We start from the raw sequence: 17,775 nt of genomic DNA on the forward strand, positions 1-17,775 counted from the left end.
AGCACCCTGGAGCCCCCCAGAGCACCTAAGATTTAGTCAGGGGTATTTATAGGACAAATCATGGACAGGTCACGGGCGTGAATTTTTGTTTATTGGCCGTGACCTGTCCATGACTTTTACTAAAAATATCTGTGACTAAATCGTAGCCTTATTTATACTATCCCGGCACAAGCCAGTGCTATTAAATCCTAATATTCAGGGGCACCAAATTCATAAATTAGTTTAAAGAATCCATATTGAGGTTGACTGGACCAGATGTCCTCTTGATACTGAAAATACTATACCAGCCTTTCAAACCAAGAACTGCAGCACTTAAAACACTTGCTCTCTAAGGACCTGATCCAAAGTCCATTGAAATTAGTGAGAGTCTTTCTAGTGACTCCCATGTGCATTGCATCAGGGCCTAGCAGAGCAATTCAACCAACTAGCCCACAGGGGCATTGGCTTCATTAGGGAGATAAAAGGGTGTGTGTAAGTTGAGCTGTCTAACTTGAGGTTAAAGTCGAGGTAGTTTGTAGTTTTCACACAAGGGAGCAGACAAAGTTAAAGTCTACAGGGAAGCCTAGTCTTTAACTTGACCTGTTACATAGTGTAAAAGCTAAAAACTTGTTTTCACTAGAATTCACCTCCTGTTAGCTGATTTCACTTAAGGACACCTCCCCCTCCCAGTGAAGACACAACCTCAGAGGATTGAGTTTGTTGAGATCATGGACGCAGCTATGCTTGCTGTGTACGGTTGCCAATTTTGGTTGGACATATTCCTGGCGATTTAATCACATCACATAATCTTTAATTAAAGATTCATCTTTAATTCAGGGAGACTCCAGGCCAATCCTGGAGGGTTGGCAACCCTATGCTGTGCCTTCCTTCCCCCACCCAGCCTGCTGCTTTCTTGTGAGTAGCCTGAGTATTTATATTTGCGGCAATGCAGGGAGAATTATGTCCAATGTTGTAGACAGTGGTCATTGTGTTGTTCGTAGGCTTCTTGGCTGAAACACTGAGCTTTTAACACAGTTACAGTGAAAGTTTTGTGATGACATGATGCATTTTTCTGTATTTTTTTTAATCAACTGTATTTTAGGGCAGGTCACTTTGAGGGCCTTGTCAACCTTAACAACAAACCAACCAAAAATGTACTTTCTTCTCTTGTGTGAAAAGTTTTCTTCAGAGTTATGCAGTGGTAGTTTACAGTTCACATAATCTAGCCTAGTTTTATACCATCTAATGTCCCATCTTTAAAGTCAATGTATAAATTCACACTGGCATGTATCAGCAACAGATATACCTATTTGCAGAACCAAGTACTAAGGGCCACATTTTGCTTTGTTACACTTGTGTAACTGAGAGTAGGACTTGGCCCACAGCTTCTAAACTATAAATGTTTTAAGAAAATGAAGTGTACCTTTCCCATAAGATATTCTGCAAATAATTGCATGTAAAATCATCATCAAGTCAGTGTAATCAAAACAAAATATGCACAAAAAAGAAAAAAGGTGAACTCAGTAGTGCTAAAACAAAACTAAAAACATTCAAATTAAATCCTTCCAAGACAAACCAATTTCAAATAGCAAAAGTAAACCCACATTATACTGTAACTAATTAAGAAAAATACCACAAAAAACGGGCGTTGCTATAATCAGTAACTGCACTGAAGGTCACATGGAAAATGAGGGCCTACTCTCTAAATGAGGGCAAAGACATTGTATAAAATGTTCACTTTACGGGTTACTTTTCAATGTTTGTTTGCACTTAGAAGTCCCATATTTCCAATAAATGAATCACAAGCGCCATCTAGTGGGGCTTGAAATTCAGAGCACACACTGTATCCCGCCTTCATTTATAGCTTTGTCAAAATAGCATAGAACTATATGACAAGATTTTAATGAATGGATAATGCCATTTTCTAAGAGCAATAGCTGACTTCATAATGAAATTAGGTCAAATTAATCTAAAGCAATCAAGGTACTGTAGTTTTCATGATCCCAATGGAATTAAACACCATTATTATTCCCCTCAAAATATAAAGTGAAGTTAAGGTTGAAGATTCATATAAGTGGTTTGACTGTATATAATTTTTCAAGGCTATTAGTTAAAAATAGAATTAGAACACAGAGATAAGGGTTGTACTTCCCAACCAAGACAGCCAAATTATCTTAAGTCTGCTCTGTAGAGATACTAGCCTACCATCAGGGCCGGCTCTAAGTCTTTTGCCGCCTCAAGCAAAAAAATTTTTGGCTGCCCCACAGCCCTGGGCTCCCCCCCGCCCCCAGGGCCCTCCCCCACCCCCTGCCGCCCCAGTCCTGGGCTCCCCCCCCCAAAACGTGACCTCCTCGTTCACCACAGCAATCCCCGTTTACACTTGCAGTCAGGGCCGGTGCAACCTATTAGGCAACCTAGGCGCTTGCCTAGGGCACTAGGATTTGGGGGGGCGGCATTTTCTTCGGCGGCGACCGCGGCGGCCAGATCTTCGGCCGCCCCGGTCGTCGTCGGCATTTAGGCGGCGGGAGCTGGGGCAGGGGGACGCGGGGAGGGCCGCCTGCAGCAAGTAATGGGGGGAGGGTGGCACGCAGGGGAACTCCCTGCCCCAGCTCACCTCGGTGCAACTGTATCGGCACTAGTGTTGTGACTAGTGGAGCAGCAGGCCTTCTATCACAGATAAGGGCTAGAGGTGTAAACACTCCAACCAAATAACACCTGCAGAAACAGAACGATTGCTCGGGAGAGTCAGAAGAGCGGAGCCGATTGCTAACCGCCTTATGGAGAGAGAGATAGGGGAGAAGAAATGGTTCACTTCCTTGATTCAGTCACACCATCCTGCTACTTTAGAAGATGACCTAACCAGGGAATTTATATGTTAATTTCTCTTAAATACCTGAGACAGGATGCAGGGGAACTACCTGGTCCCTAATAAATAATGGGGTTGAAGCCAGCTCTGCTTGCCCCTTGCCTTACTCAGGTGTAAGAGTGACTACTTGGGAGACTGCCTTTGGGACAATCAGGCCCCACACAGGACTCCAGTCACATGACTGGTGTGATTTCCTGCTTACTTTCTGCTTAGATTACATTATTTTACTTCCTTGTTATAAAAACTGTCCTTTGAGGAAAGACTTTGCTCTCTGCAAATGTGCTAATTATTTCTGAACCCGAGTCATTACATTCTGACAGTTTACAATTTTCTCTCTTTTTGTTATGAATGACAACATCCTTATAAAAGCAGCATGTAGAGAGATACCCACATGCACAATGCCTAAATACAATACAGTGGGAAATTAAAAACAGCCATTACTTGGATTATAATTCAGTAACAGCCCATAGTTTTTACATTCCTGTTCATAGCAATCCACACTAGTGTTCTCCATTAAAAGGATATTTGCCAGCAGTTACCCCACAATATTATCTGAGATAGCTCACTTGTTTCCCATTCCAAGAAGAGTGAAAAATGTAGCTACCCATATACCACTGTGTGCTAAATGTTGGGAAATTCTAATTTTTTTAATAGCAACCTCTGTATTGTACTGTACTACTAATGCCACTGTATCGCCTGGAAGTGATAGGGAACAAAGTGATGAATATACAGGAAAGACCAATAACAGTTTATGCATCACATTGCCTTCTACTCAATTCTGATACACCTGAGGGATAAAAAACTTGAGTGTGTTTTCTCTCCTGGATATGATCAGTGCATTGCTGTGAGTGAGTAAGTCTGAGCTGATTTTGTAAAGTGCCTTCTAGTACTGTACAGTGTTCACAGATTCTAAGGCCAAAAGGGACCATCGTGATAATGTAGTCTGACTCCTGTATAACACAGGCCGCAGAACTTCCCCAAAATAATTCCTAGAGCAGAGATTTAAAAAAAACATCCAATCTTGATTTAAAAATTGCCAGTGATGGTGAATTCACCAGGACCCCTGGTAAATTGTTCCAATGGTTAATTACCCTCACTGTTAAAAATGTACGCCTTGTTTCCTGTCTAAATTTGTCTATCTTCAAATTCCAGCCTTTGGGTCATATTATACTGTTCTCTGCTAGACTGAAGAGTCCATTAGCAAATATTTGTTCCCCACGTAGATACTTATAGACTGTAATCAAGTCACCCCTTAACCTTCTCTTTGTAGAGCCCTGCATGGATACACAATTTATATCCCCGGATGCGGATATCCGTGGCTTCAGTGTGGCGAGACCAGCAGGACCATGGCCAGCGACAGGTCCAAGAACCGCAGCAGCGAAAGCAGCAGCATGTCGGGCCGCCGCACACAAGAGCCAGCGCCCAGCCCTGGCAGCTCCTGCAGCCTAGCTGTGCCGCCCCCAGCCCCGCCTACTGGGGCGGACACCAGGCTCACTGGCAGCTGTCCCTAGTCACGCTAGCGTGTGCAAGCAGCTCGCATGCTCCCGGACAGGAGTTGCACACCGCTGCGGCTTAACATGCTGCTTGCAGGACCCCACTAGAAACACACCCACTCAGTGATGGTTCCCCATTACAATTACATTTTGAGACCTATCAGTTAGCCAGCTTTTAATCTATTTAATGTTTGCCATGTTAACTATATATTGTTTTAATTTTTAATGGAAAAGTTATTGTAGCATTAAGCCAAATGTTTTACAGAAATCTAAGTATATTACATGAACACTATTATCTTTATCAACCCAACTTATAATATCATAAAAAGATACCAAGTTAGTTTGACAGGATAGATTTTCCATAAACTAATGTTGACTGGCATTAATTCTTTATTAATTGAGTCCCGTATCAGCTGCTCCATTATTTTGCCCAGGACTTACATCAGATACACAGTCCTCTAATTACCTGGGTTGTCCCATTTACCCTTTTTAAATACTGGCACAACATTAGCTTTCTTCAAGTCTGCTGAAACTTCCCTGATGTTCTAAGACTTATTGAAAATCAACAGTAACTGTCCACTAAGCTCCTCAGCCAGCTCTTTTAAAACTATTGGATGCAAGTTATCCAGACCTACTGATTTAACTACATCTAACTTTAGTAGATACTGTTTAACATCCTCCTGAGATATTAGTGGAATGAAAAGAGTGTTATCATTGTCATATGATGAGACTGCATAATCTGTTTTTCCCCAAATACAGAACAGAAACATTTATTGAACACTTCTGCCTTTTCTGCCTTATCACTGATAATTGTACCATTTCCATCTAGTAATGAACCAATACTATTGTCCGGATTCTCTCTGTTCCAATATACTTAAAAAACTCCTTCGTATTGTCCTTATCTCTGCTGGCCATAAATTTCTCCTTGTGTCCCTTTGCTTTTCTTATCTATTTTCTACAATTGCTAGCTTCTTATTTATATTCATCACTATCAACTTCCCCTTTCTTCCATTTGTTAAATTGTATTTTGTTTTTTTTATAGCTGCCTTCGCTTCCCCTCTAAGCGAGATCAGTTTTTAAACCAATATGGTGTTCTTCCTCAATTGTGTTTTTTTGGGCATCTAATAAAATGTTCTTAAACCATTACCAATTATAATTCATATTTTTCTGATAAAATTCTTCCTCCCAGCTAATTTGACTCATAACTATTTTCAGCTTTGTGAAATTGGCCCTTTTAAAGCACTAAGCATATATATTGCTGGTTTGGACTTTATTCTGTTTGCATATTATAAATGGATTAAGTCATGATCACTTGTACGTAAACTATTTTTAATTTTTAGTTCTGTGATCAGTTCTTCTTTATCTGTCAAGATGAGGTCCTAATACAGAATTACCCTGTGATGGTTGCAACACTTGAGTCAAGTTGAATCAGGACGTTGTCATCTATGATATTTTGAAATTCCAAGGATGTTTTAGTACTGGCAGCCTGAGACCTCCAGCATATGTCCCTCAAATTGAAGTCCCCCATGACCACACAAATTTTTTCCCTACAGATTACAGATAGGTACTTAAGGAGCAGGTCATCCTGCTCCCTAGTGTGATTTGGTGGCCTGTAGCACATATATTCAAGACCCCATTTTGTGCTTTACTTCTTAGGACATTCAAGATCATCTTCTGAGGGACTCAGAAACAGGTAATGCCATTTTTGACAAAGTGTGCCACTCCCCCTGCCCACTTTTGCTTACTCAATCCTTCCTATATAAGCAAATGTAGTTACCTGATTTGTGCTCAAATTCTTCTTGTGGGTTTTTGTGTGATTTTTTCCTTCACTTAATTCTTCTGAGACAATTTTGCTCTTTCTCCACCTTCTAGACCTCTTTTCTAAATCATAATGGACTTCCTCAGTCTCACTGCTATCTGAATACTCTAAACTGTCAGCCTGTGGATTGAAATTTACATCCAGTTCTCCATGTAAATGTGCTTTTTCCACTCTGGGTTTGTCACTCTGAGTTCTCCTTTGTAGCCAGGGAAGTTTGCTAGATTCTCTAGCCTCCCTTGAGGAATTTACTGAAGATGTTTCAGAATCAGAGTACACCGTCTCTGTATTGGTGTATAGCCCAGATGAAGGTGAGGTCACTGGCTGGTACGGATCACTGCCATAAGCCCATTCAGTATTGTACTGGGAATCGGTATAATAAGAATCCTCGGACAACTGCTTGGGCCTCCGACGCAGCTTGTTCAAGGCCACATTCCAGTCATAGTCGTCCTCGCTATCCGAGCCCATCTCGTCATAAGCAGACACAACACTAGATTCATTCTCCAAAGCTTTGAATACTTGGCTCTTTGGTTTGGCAAGCATTCTAGGGCGAGGCAACGTAATGCTCTGCAAAGCCACCCAGTTCCCATCAGTGCTTTGTAAAACAGGAGATGGACCTGTGAAATTAAAACAAGAACAAATCCCCTAATTATTACTTTATTATTTCAGTTTGACAGGCTGACTTTTGCACAGTCAAATAAGGATTTTAGCAGCGACTAGCCATTTTGGGTATGTCTACACAGCAAAATTGGAGGGCTAGCTGCATGGGCTAGTGAGCTGAGTACTTACCCAGGATCCTTGCCAGGCTTGTCTACCCACGCTGAAGCACGCACCATGTTGTCTTTATTGCTATTGCTACCCACACTAACTAGATTCAAGCTAGCTTGAGTAGGCTAGTCTGTGCACAGCTTCTGCTGTGTAGACATACCCTTTATGATGGGACCAGCACAAGATAATGACAGACACCAATGAATATGTGGTACGCTACATAGATTTTATCATACCCTGAATCAGGGATCTTCCCAATTATCCCATTTTAATCAGAAGTCACCACAGAATTCTGTGGGGACATCTTTTTAAAATATATGTGACAATAGGGTCCAAGGTTAGGCTATACAGCCTGTGTTTCAGGCTAACCTAAAATTCAGAAAAGAAAAATATGCAAGAAATACTACCTATCTACTCAAACTGTAAAGCTTACATTGCTTCTAAATATAGACTCCATTGTCAACAGGACATGAAATGTCTTTTAATGGGAAGTTTGAACATCTGATGGGTTTATTATTCATATTTCTCATAATGACTGTAGAACTAAACAGTATTGTGGATTTGCATACTCTTCTTAGCATACTGAATCAAATTATGTCTGCCATACAGATTTCTTTCAGAGGCACAATTGACTGTTCAGATTATCCATTAGAAGGCCACAAATACAAGCTACAGGCAGAGCATTACTGTTCTAAAGTTTTAAACCATATTTTTACATGAACAGTTACATTTAAAATATTGATATTTTTATGTATCTTTATGTATTTTTCTCCCTTCAATTTATGTCTGTAAATATATGGAACTCAAGATCACAAATTTTATTTGGCATTCTTATTTTCCCAACACAGAACATAATTATGGAATAAATATGCCATATAGTAGCCATGCTTTGAGTTTTGGAACAATTTTTCCCTGGAGCATAAACAAAACTACAAACAAAAACAAAATCAAAACAAAAACCCCAGAACACTCCACCAACAAAATGGCAATTAAACTGATAAGATCTGCCAAGCTTCTTATTTTTAATTATTAATTTATTTAAATCTCTTTGGCCTGTTTTCACTCCCAAATTTTATGTTAATTCAAAGAAATTGAGAAAGTGCCCCAGGAAGTAATTCTGCTTCTTGCAAACAATTTTTGAAGATCTAAATCTGTTGACAGGCTTGGCTGTTTAGTTTAGACCTGGCTTAATATGAACCAAGAACATTTGCCTTCTTTTATCGTCACAGAAAAATTACAAATTTGTTACAAAAGGGGTGACACCTGTTGGTGCCGGGTAAGAAAGTTAACAAAGATCCAATACCATAAAGTTAAATGTGAAACCAGTGCAATCCGTATGGTGTGGAAGAAGTTTGTTTTCCCTCCTCAAATACTGTAGCAAGACAATGCAAGGTCTAGAAGGCCCCAGACTTGTACTACTGTTTGCCCCTGGGGAACACTTACACGTGCAGGTGTAACATCTTGCAGACAGAGTTGCTGGTAGGTGGGTTGACGCTAGGGGAACAGTCTCCAAATTGCACAGTACAGTTGAGACATTAGGATGTTGGTAAAGTAAAAACTGTCTATGCTGATAACAAGTATTGTGTGGTGGCTAAAAAGAACCACTTCTGGTATGGACCAGAGAATGTTATTTTAATTAGCTTCTGATCTGTTTGCCAACTATATTTCCTGTGGTAATAAATATTTTGTTTGTATTTTGTACCAATTTTTTTATAATGCAATTAAAATAAAAGCAAAATGAAAACAAAAATAGGCTTTAAAGACAAACTAAGCTTACAATGTAAAATCACACCCTAGTGGGCTATACCATAGGAGGTGAGCTTCTACAGCCTGCTTCGTACTTTAAGCCTTGCGTTAATAGTAATTCGAATAATTACAGTTACTATTGTCTTAAAAGTGGGTTGCTGGGTAATAAACTTAAAAAAAGAAAGAACAGAAAATAAAAACTATAATGCAAATAAAACAAATGCTAATATAAAAAGGAAAAAATAAAAGCAGTGGAATGTAGTCCTGGCTTGACATGAGTGATTGGACACGGGTAAGGCCTCATTTCTTGGGAGACAGGATTAGGAAGGTAAATGGATCAGCAGGCTAGAAACAGAATGACTGTACTACCTAAGATAAGGGGGAACACCAACAAACCATTTACAATGGACAAGATAACAATGGATAAGCCTAGAAAGTAAAATGAGGTAATGAGTAAGTTGTTCAGTGACTGTGTGCTGTACAAGGATTGGTTCCTACAAAGTGACCAAGCCAATCCCATGTGATGCAAAACATGATGCAATGAATACTAAACGCAATATATTGTGTTAATGCATATAAAGGAAGAGGTCTGTTGTGTAACTTTGAATGTGTGGTACGTCCTATAGTCTGATCAGCTCAGTACAGCTTTGCTGTCTGCCAAATAAGGGAACCTGAGTGACAAGACTGGTGTTGAACCGAATGTGTCTCGGGGGAACCCCAACACTCAATGCTTAACTAATTAAATTCAAACTAGTTGTGCTTCTGCCCATTGGCCCAAAACACATACAAAGTTCATGGTCATTTGTTTTGAGTAGCTGCTGCCTGTGGCATAGCTGAATTTGTTAAAATGTATTTTAGTTGATTAGAAAAGTGAAGTATGTTAGCTGATTAGCAGGGGGGAAGGCAACAACATACAGAGAAGTTACTTACAAAGAGTAACATTGACTTTATCCCTCCAGCTACTGATGTCAATACTGTTTATTAGAAACCTCTTTGATATAAATTAAAAGGCACTTGCCTGACATAACAAAAGACATGAGGCACAAATTGTGATGTCACTGGTGCCTTACATTATGAATTCTTTGTGTAAAAGTAAGAATGGCCAGAGAAATGAGCTCAGTGTGGAACCGGTCATCTGTAAATGAAAATTCAGAGCCTGTTTCTGTGCCACCTGGCCCGTGTGCAGTCATTTACATCTGTACAAAGCAGTTGCAAAGTAGATGTAAACACTACTAATTTAGGGCTAGTCTACACTGGCAATGCTAAAGTGCTGCCGTGGCAGCGCTTTAACATGGCTTGTGTAGTCACGGCAGAGCGCTGGGAGAGAGCTAAAAAAACCCACCTCCACGAGGGGCGTAGCTCCCAGCACTGATGCACTGTTTACACTGGCGCTTTACAGCACTGAAACTTGCTGCGCTCAGGGGGGTGTTTTTTCACACCCCTGAGCGAGAAAGTTGCAGCGCTGTAAATTGCCAGTGTAGACAAGCCCTTAGAGTGGTTGAGATTTACACTCACTTTTCACAGGTATAAATAACTAATTGAGGTGCATGGCAGTGGGGAATCAGACCACTGGTGTTTATTACTACTACACTAAGCTACTGGTTGAGATCCTCTTGGATTTTGTGTGTTTTAACAAAAAGCTGCAAACCGGGGCAGGCAGGTTTACTGCACAAATTAATGTGATACCTATTAAATAAAATAGTCTCTACAGGACACCCATGTTTTATCTCAACTGTGAACTCAGATGACAAACAGGAACTAGTCTGAGCAAGGGACCCTTAGAAAGTAATTGTATCAACTTGTCACTTGCTACACTGGCGCTGTACAGAGCTGCAACTTGCTGCGCTCAGGGGTGTGAGCTCGCAGCGCTGCAAGCTATTCCCCTCGGAGAGGTGGAGTACTTACAGTGCTGTGAGAGAGCTCTCGCAGCGCTGGCGGCGCGACTACACTCGTGCTTCACAGCGCTGCCGCGGCAGCGCTGGGAAGTCCTGAGTGTAGCCAAGGCCTAAGCTATGGTTAAGTAATTGCTAAATACTAAATGACTGTGTAGTTGACTTCAGTGGGACTTCAGTGGGTGCTTAAATTTAAGCACATGCTTAAATGCTTTGCTGAATCCAGGCCTTGGACAGGAATCCTACCCATAAGAATAACACTTTCTATATGAATGACAAGAGGTTATTTGGAGCAGAAGTTAACCCAGCAATGAATATTTCATTAGCTCGCTGTTTGATATTACTTTATTATTATTTTATGCGCCAAGGGCCAAATTCTGAAGTCCTTATTCAGGGAAAACTAGTAGTACCATAATAAGTGCCATTGTTTGATTATTGTTGTCATACGAGGCATCACAAAGGTAGTGCGGGCTTTTTCTTTTTCCATTTAGCGCTTGACCCTGCCTCTCATTGAAGTCAATGGGAGTTTTGCCACTGACTTCAATAGGAGCAGGACTGGGTGCGTACTTCAAGTTTAATTTGTTCAACAGGAAAAACAGAAGAAGGCGTCATACTGGTACTATAAATATTTACTTGTTTCATTCAGTCTGTCCACACTTTTCCAGCTAGGTAACGCAGACAGTTTGTGTTCCCTCTGTCTCCTGACTAGGCCTTTCTGCTGCCTCCAAAGAATCTCAGGCATAGATGACGCTAGGTCCAGATCTTTGCTTGGTGTATCTTCACTAGTCAGTGAGAATGCAGACTGAGACCTCTGTTGAAATAAAATTCAAAGAACATTATCTAAAAATAGTAGTAGCCAACTATTGAAGTATTAATTCCAATTAGCAATAAACAGTAACATTCTGCATGTCAAAGAAGTGTAGGGAATGAAATCAGCCTGAGAATGGAATTTTATTAGTTCAAAAAAACATTCTTGGGCTTGGATAGCGTGTTTACATGCATTTAAAATGCAATTGCTTCCTGTGAGGAAGGCAGGGAATTGTTTGTATTGCTAGGCACAAGATTAAAAGTAGTTACCCAAGGTGAAGCCGTACAAATTTGTCAGTCTGGGAGTGCTGCTTGAAAGCATCAGTCCACTTACATGTTAGCCAGGGACGAGCCCAGAACAGTGATACAGAACATTCTGACACATTGCTTCCAGTGGCGCCAAATTGAAGAGGTTAAAAAAAAAAAGAAAAGAAAAGAAAATACAACAGAAAAACCAAAATAAACCTGCATCTCAAGCAGCTTTAATTCTTGGATTCTTCTGCCTGCCAGGGAATACACATAAAACAAGAGAAGAACAGAGCAGGATCCAGCCAATGGATTCCACAAATTCTTATACTGTGTTTGCTACCCATTTCTAACACAGGGTCTCTTATAGCAGATCATTCAAAGGGAATGTAAGTTATGAGACAAGGTACTACCGAGATGCAACAGTGATTCCATACCTGTGGGGAAAGGGATTTTTTTTAGGAACCATATAAGCAGGTCAGTCATTTTAGTTCATGTTTAGTTCACGGCACCAGATAATGGCATTACACAACAGTGGGGGGTAGAGTGAGGGCCCAATGAACCAAATGAGAAAATAAAATGAAATATAAAAGCATATACCACCCTCTTATTTTTTAAACAATCATTTCTTTTGGGGGTTGGTGGGAAACCAGCGCACTCTGCTGGAAGTTTTAGAACTTGAGTCCTAATATTAGGTTTGTGGCTCTATATTTAGGCATCTAAATGTTGCCTCATTTTCAGAGATGCTAAGCACCTGCAGCTCCCATGGATTGCACAAGGATTTGTGGGCTCTCGGCACTTCTACAAATCAGGCCACTTATTTAGATGTAGAAATTTGAATAAAGAAACCTAACTTCAGGCACTTGACTTCGAAAATTTTGTTCATGATCAGTCAATATTGTTTAGCTGCACAATTTTTTTAACAGATAATTTTGCTTCCAATTACAGCATGTTCTTAGACTGCCTGAATGGCATAGACACTGCATTTTCCAATGGCAGTCTACTTTTCCCAGTTCACTCTTAGGGACTAAAATCTCTGTCACTAGAGAGTACAACTAAGGGATTGTCTTTGTAGGCCCTGGTCAAATAAAAGGGTTTGCTTTGAAGTTGTGCAGCATCTTTATGCAGGGGGTGGTGACATTTTTAGGGCTCTGTATTTTTCAACTGGTGTCCAAATACTTGACCAAAGTAGTTGACCAAAGTAGTTAATCGGAAAGGGCCAGACCCTCAGCTGCATCAGAGATCTGCTTCGCACGGGCAGGTATGGAAGAAGTGGCAAAGTTTACTTTAAGCTATTTTTGTTTTCTCCCTGCCCCTCACTCCAATTGATCCCTGGGGCAGCATCAAGTCTAAGTCCCTTTGGCTTGTAGCAGCCCCTTACGGGCCAATATGCTGACTAGAGATTGCCAAGTGCTGCTTCTCTGGCCACGCCCCCCAAGCGTCCCTCTGCCAGCTAGGGAGTCCCCCATGCCAGAGGAATTAATTGTGAATCACTCAGTACTCTTGGCTTAGTTCTATGATTTCATAAGGGAAATAGTAAAAAGGCAATGAATCAAGCAAGAGGGATTAGTGGGGCTTCAGGACTCCGAGGATCTGGGAAAATGCCAGAATATTGTCCTAGATTTGAACCTTCCAGAACAGTGTAATGGCCTTGTAATACTGTTAACACTGCCAATGCGGAGCGACAAGTTCTAGCACGATACACTGGAGTATTCCGTTTCAGCTCAATGGCACATGTTAATTAATAGAACATTGTATAAAATAATTGTGAGTTGCATTGGATGGTATTTACTTATATAACAAAAATCTTCAACATGTGAAAATAAATGTGTCATTGCACTAAATACCTGTAGAGTACAAGTAAGGTTCTCTCATGCTGAATTTTAAAAAGCTGGGCTAAGCTAATTTTTTTTTTTTAATTAAACTATTCTGAAGCTGAACCAATCCGTGTGACTTCAGTGAACATTACCTTAAATGGTAATAGTTGCAACTGGCAAAACACATGTACCTATGGCAGTTACTGTAACTGAAATAAATTAGAGAAGAAAAACTTTTTTCTGTACTTTTGAGTGTGTTTACTTTGTGCATTTGAAAGCACAATCAGCAGCACTGTCTCCCCTGAAGTCAGACAGTCATTTACTCCCTGGCTGAAAAGACCTTTATAGACAACAGGGGAACAGGGTTTTCTATCAGAAAGAGGAATTATTTCATATTAATCACTTTAACCATTAACAAAAAACAACATTACACCTTTGGATTCCAGTCAATTTCAAAAGACATATCTATCTTTAAGCCATTTTAGACCTTGGAACAGATCTTCGCCTGGTTTAAACCATGTGAGGATCTAGCCCCTTGACTTATTTTAAAAGTTCCACTATTAAAACATGGTACCAACAGTTACACTAATTGCTTTTGGTGTAGAGTTTTGCTTTATACTTGGATTTCATCCTACTCTTCAAAATTCCATCAGCTAAAAATAGTATAGTTATTTTAATTTCTCTGCATTCTCGTAGGAAATCAGGAGATACGGGGTCCATAACAAGCTCTGCCACTAACTTGTATGAACTTAGGCAAGTTTTAACCCCCCTTCTCCACCCTCCGCATGAGAGAATGCTAAAACCATATTATAATGTTCAGTCACTAGGTGGCGCAGTGTGGCTTATCTGAGCTGGTAACAGCCATACCTGGCAGTGCATTAAAGTATCATATCTTTTCTCCATGATGGAAGCTCTGTAGATAGTTCAAATATGGTACACAAGCCTTATCTGCTAGTAGTGCCCCTGCAACCTACCATGTACACAAGGAGTACGACACCCTTTGTGATTCAATTTACTCAACTGTAAAATGGGGACTACCTTACTTCCCGCCCTTAGAATTAATTAGGCTCAGCAACTGTTTGTAATGTGCTTTGAGACCTTTGGATGAAAGGTGCTCTGTACTGTAAATGCCAAGTTGTTTATTTAGTGCTGACAGCAGGATTGGCACCACTCAAGACAGAATGATGATGACAGTCCCTGCTCAAGAGCACTTATCATCAAAAAGGCTTCTAGAAGGCAAAAGACTCTGGGAAATCCAGAAGAGGGGATAATGTATATTCTCTCTAGCTAATACATATTTACAATTGTTATTAAGAATTCACAAGTAGTAGTGAATTTTCAGGTAGTATTTGAATGAGGGTGTAACATTCTATACCTTGGGGGAGTGCTCTGTAACCCCCATATTCCTCATTTACATATACACCTCTACCCTGATACAACGCTGTCCTCGGGAGCCAAAAAATCTTACCGCGTTATAGGTGAAACCGCGTTATATCGAACTTGCTTTGATCCACCGGAGTGCGCAGCCCCCCCCCCCCCGAGCGCTGCTTTACTGCGTTATATCCGAATTCATGTTATATCGGGTCTCGTTATATTGGGGTAGAGGTGTAGTTGTGATATTGCATATAAAGCATGCCATGCGAGGTATCATGAGAAAGGTTATGATCTGCTGAAAGCCATTGTTCCATCTAAATAGGTGTATCATTAATGCATATAAAATTATAAGAATTGTGTTGTATGGTTTTCACTAAAATATGCTGTGGGTTTGGGACGTGCCCAGATACTAGCCCTACAGAGACAATGGCAAGGGAAGAGGTAACCAACGCCCAGGTGGGGGCTGAACAGACATCACCAGCCATTGTCCAGCAGAAGAGTTATAATTCAGTGACTCCCTCACAGGAGACACACAGGGGTATTGCTTCACATCGTGACTCAGCAATGCCCACTAGACATGCCTGGATTTGTGTTCTCCAAGCACCTGGGACTAAGGGTATAAAACAGAACACAGGGGCCCCATGCTTGGCCTTTTCTCTGGCCCCCACCTATGCTGCAAGCAACAAGGACGCTCAGAAGACTGCAGACTCTAACAGAGGAGACTGGCTCAGGTTTCAAGGGTGAAACCTGTGTATTATGAACTGCAATATCCAGTGGGGTGAGAAAAACTGCTTAACTGCTTAGAGGTTGCCCAGTCTAATAGGGCTGACAGTTTAGATTGCTTACATTTTATTTTATTTTGGTAACCACTCTGACTTTTGCTTGTCGCTTATAATTAAAATCTATCTTTTGTAGTCAATAAACTTGTTTTACTGTTTATCTTTACCAGTGAGTTTGCCTGAGGTGTTTGGTAAATCTGCTCTGGTTTACGACGACTGGTGTAGATCCACTTTCCAATGATGAAGTGGTGAACCAATTAATAAACTTGCATTGCTCATCTTTAGCAGTGCAAGATGGCATATTCCTGAGGTGCCAGGCTGGGAGCTGGGCGGGGGATTCGGCTGGTGCCTTTCTCTGTGTGATTCATGAGTGGCTTATGCAATCTAGCTGGGTGTGGGGCTCCACATGCAGTTGTGCTGACTGATAACAGCGTCTGGAGGGGTTTGCTGCTTGTCACTAGCAAAGCATTGTGAGAGACAGCCCAGGCTGGAGAGTTAAGGGGGCACAGCGGTCCCACCATCCTAGGCTGCACCCCAGGGATCCCGTTGTGATGCTACGCCCATATTCTTCATAGAAATATTGTTATGATATGAATATGGCATAACTAAGATGTTTTATGCAAGATGGGTCATGTAAGGTATCATTGGAAAGGTTATGTTTTACTGAATATGATTATCCTCTTTGTATACATGTATCAGTTCTGTATCTGAACTTAGGAATATTGATTATAACAATTACAACATTTAATTTTCACCTGTTCATTTGGAATATGTAGAGTTCAGACCAAGGCATCTCCTTTCAAGGCATCTTGATTCAGATAAATCCAATTGGGAATAAATACAAAACTGCAAGACTGCTCTAAAAAAAATTATTATCCTGTCATTTTTCACTGCCCCTGGATTTTCTTTGGCGCCTGTGATTTTGCCCAAATTACTTGCTCCTGTATTTGCATTTGAGCACAGCAGTGAATTAGTTGGCCAGAAAACCTTAAGGCAACGGCAGTTCTACAAATGTCCAGATGCAGTGCAAAAAATGCTTGAGGGACATCATTGCCTTGAAAAATGGTGGAGCCTATCACAACCCACAATCAGTTACGGGCATGCCCATATTCATGACACAGATAATTAAATCCAGCCCCCCCCCCTTCCCACCCAAACTCCTCCTCTTCTGCACAGAGGGGGAAATTCACTCCTCGGCAGACACCCAGCACAAGGCCTTCTCACCATCTAAATCCCCCAAATAGGGCTTACATGGACTTCAGTGGTGCATAGGCCTTTTGCTGCCCCTCCTTCACCCACAAAGAGGCAGGTTCCCCCGCAAAATACTCTGCATCCCTCACCCAAAGGAAGGCCCCACACAGCTTACTTTCGGCCCTTTTCCTTATTTTATGGTGTTGCTGCTTCTTACGGCTTCCCTGGACTCCTTGGGACTTCCCTGGGTAATCCCCAGCTGCCTGTTGCCGCTGCCACTCTAGAGTAGCCCAAGACAGCTGCTCATGAGCAGGAGTGGAAAGGGGACCACAAACCCTGTAGGAGCCTCATTATGAGGCAGCTGCTGTTGGTGTCTCCAACGATAGGGTTACCATACGTCCGGGTTTCCCCGGACATGTCCGGCTTTTCGCTCTTTAAATAGCCGTCCGGGGGGGATTTCTAAAAATCTAAAAATGTCCGGGATTTCCCCCCGGTCGGCTATTTATCGACCGAAAAGCGGCTGACAGGGTGGCCAAGCGCCGCTCGCATTGGGGCCTCGGCAGCCAAAGCCCCTTCCCGGCTCCCCCCATCCCCTGCAGCCTTAGCACGCCGCCTGGCGGTGCTGGGGGCGGGGCTGTGCGCCTGTGAGGTGACGGCGGCCAGAGCCCCTCCCCCGCTTCCCCCCTTCTCCACAGCCTAAGCACGCCACTCGGCAGCGCTCGGGCGGGGCGCTCCTTGGGGCGCGGAGCCAGACACCTGCTCTAAGCCGAGCGGCACGGTAAGGGGGCTGGGGAGTTGGAGAAGGGGGGCAGTCAGGGGACAGGGAGCGGGGGGGTTGGATGGGTCGGGAGTTTGGGGGGGGCTCTCAGGGGGACAGGGGTGTGGAGAGGGGTTGGGACAGTCAGGGACAGGGAGCAGGGGGGGTTAGATGGGTCGGGAGTTCTGGGGGGGGCCCGTCAGGGGGGCAGGGGTGTGGAGAGGGGTTGGGACAGTCAGGGACA

General features: G+C 42.1%; 1 protein-coding gene across 1 annotated transcript in view; it reads right to left on the reverse strand.

Annotated features, from left to right (window-relative positions):
• LOC113405172 (rab effector MyRIP-like) overlaps nt 1–17,775 on the reverse strand; it is a 346,653-nt gene that overhangs the window by 37,690 nt on the left and 291,188 nt on the right. Inside the window, exons 9-10 of the mRNA XM_026646107.1 lie at nt 11,194–11,371; nt 6,116–6,771 (exon numbers count right to left, since the gene is read on the reverse strand). Coding sequence (XP_026501892.1) covers nt 6,116–6,771; nt 11,194–11,371 — 834 coding nt within the window. The remainder of the gene's footprint in view (nt 1–6,115; nt 6,772–11,193; nt 11,372–17,775) is intronic.

Source organism: Terrapene carolina, unplaced genomic scaffold (assembly GCF_002925995.2).
Source record: "Terrapene carolina triunguis isolate 2854851 unplaced genomic scaffold, T_m_triunguis-2.0 Scaffold34029, whole genome shotgun sequence".
NCBI lineage: Eukaryota > Metazoa > Chordata > Testudines > Emydidae > Terrapene > Terrapene triunguis.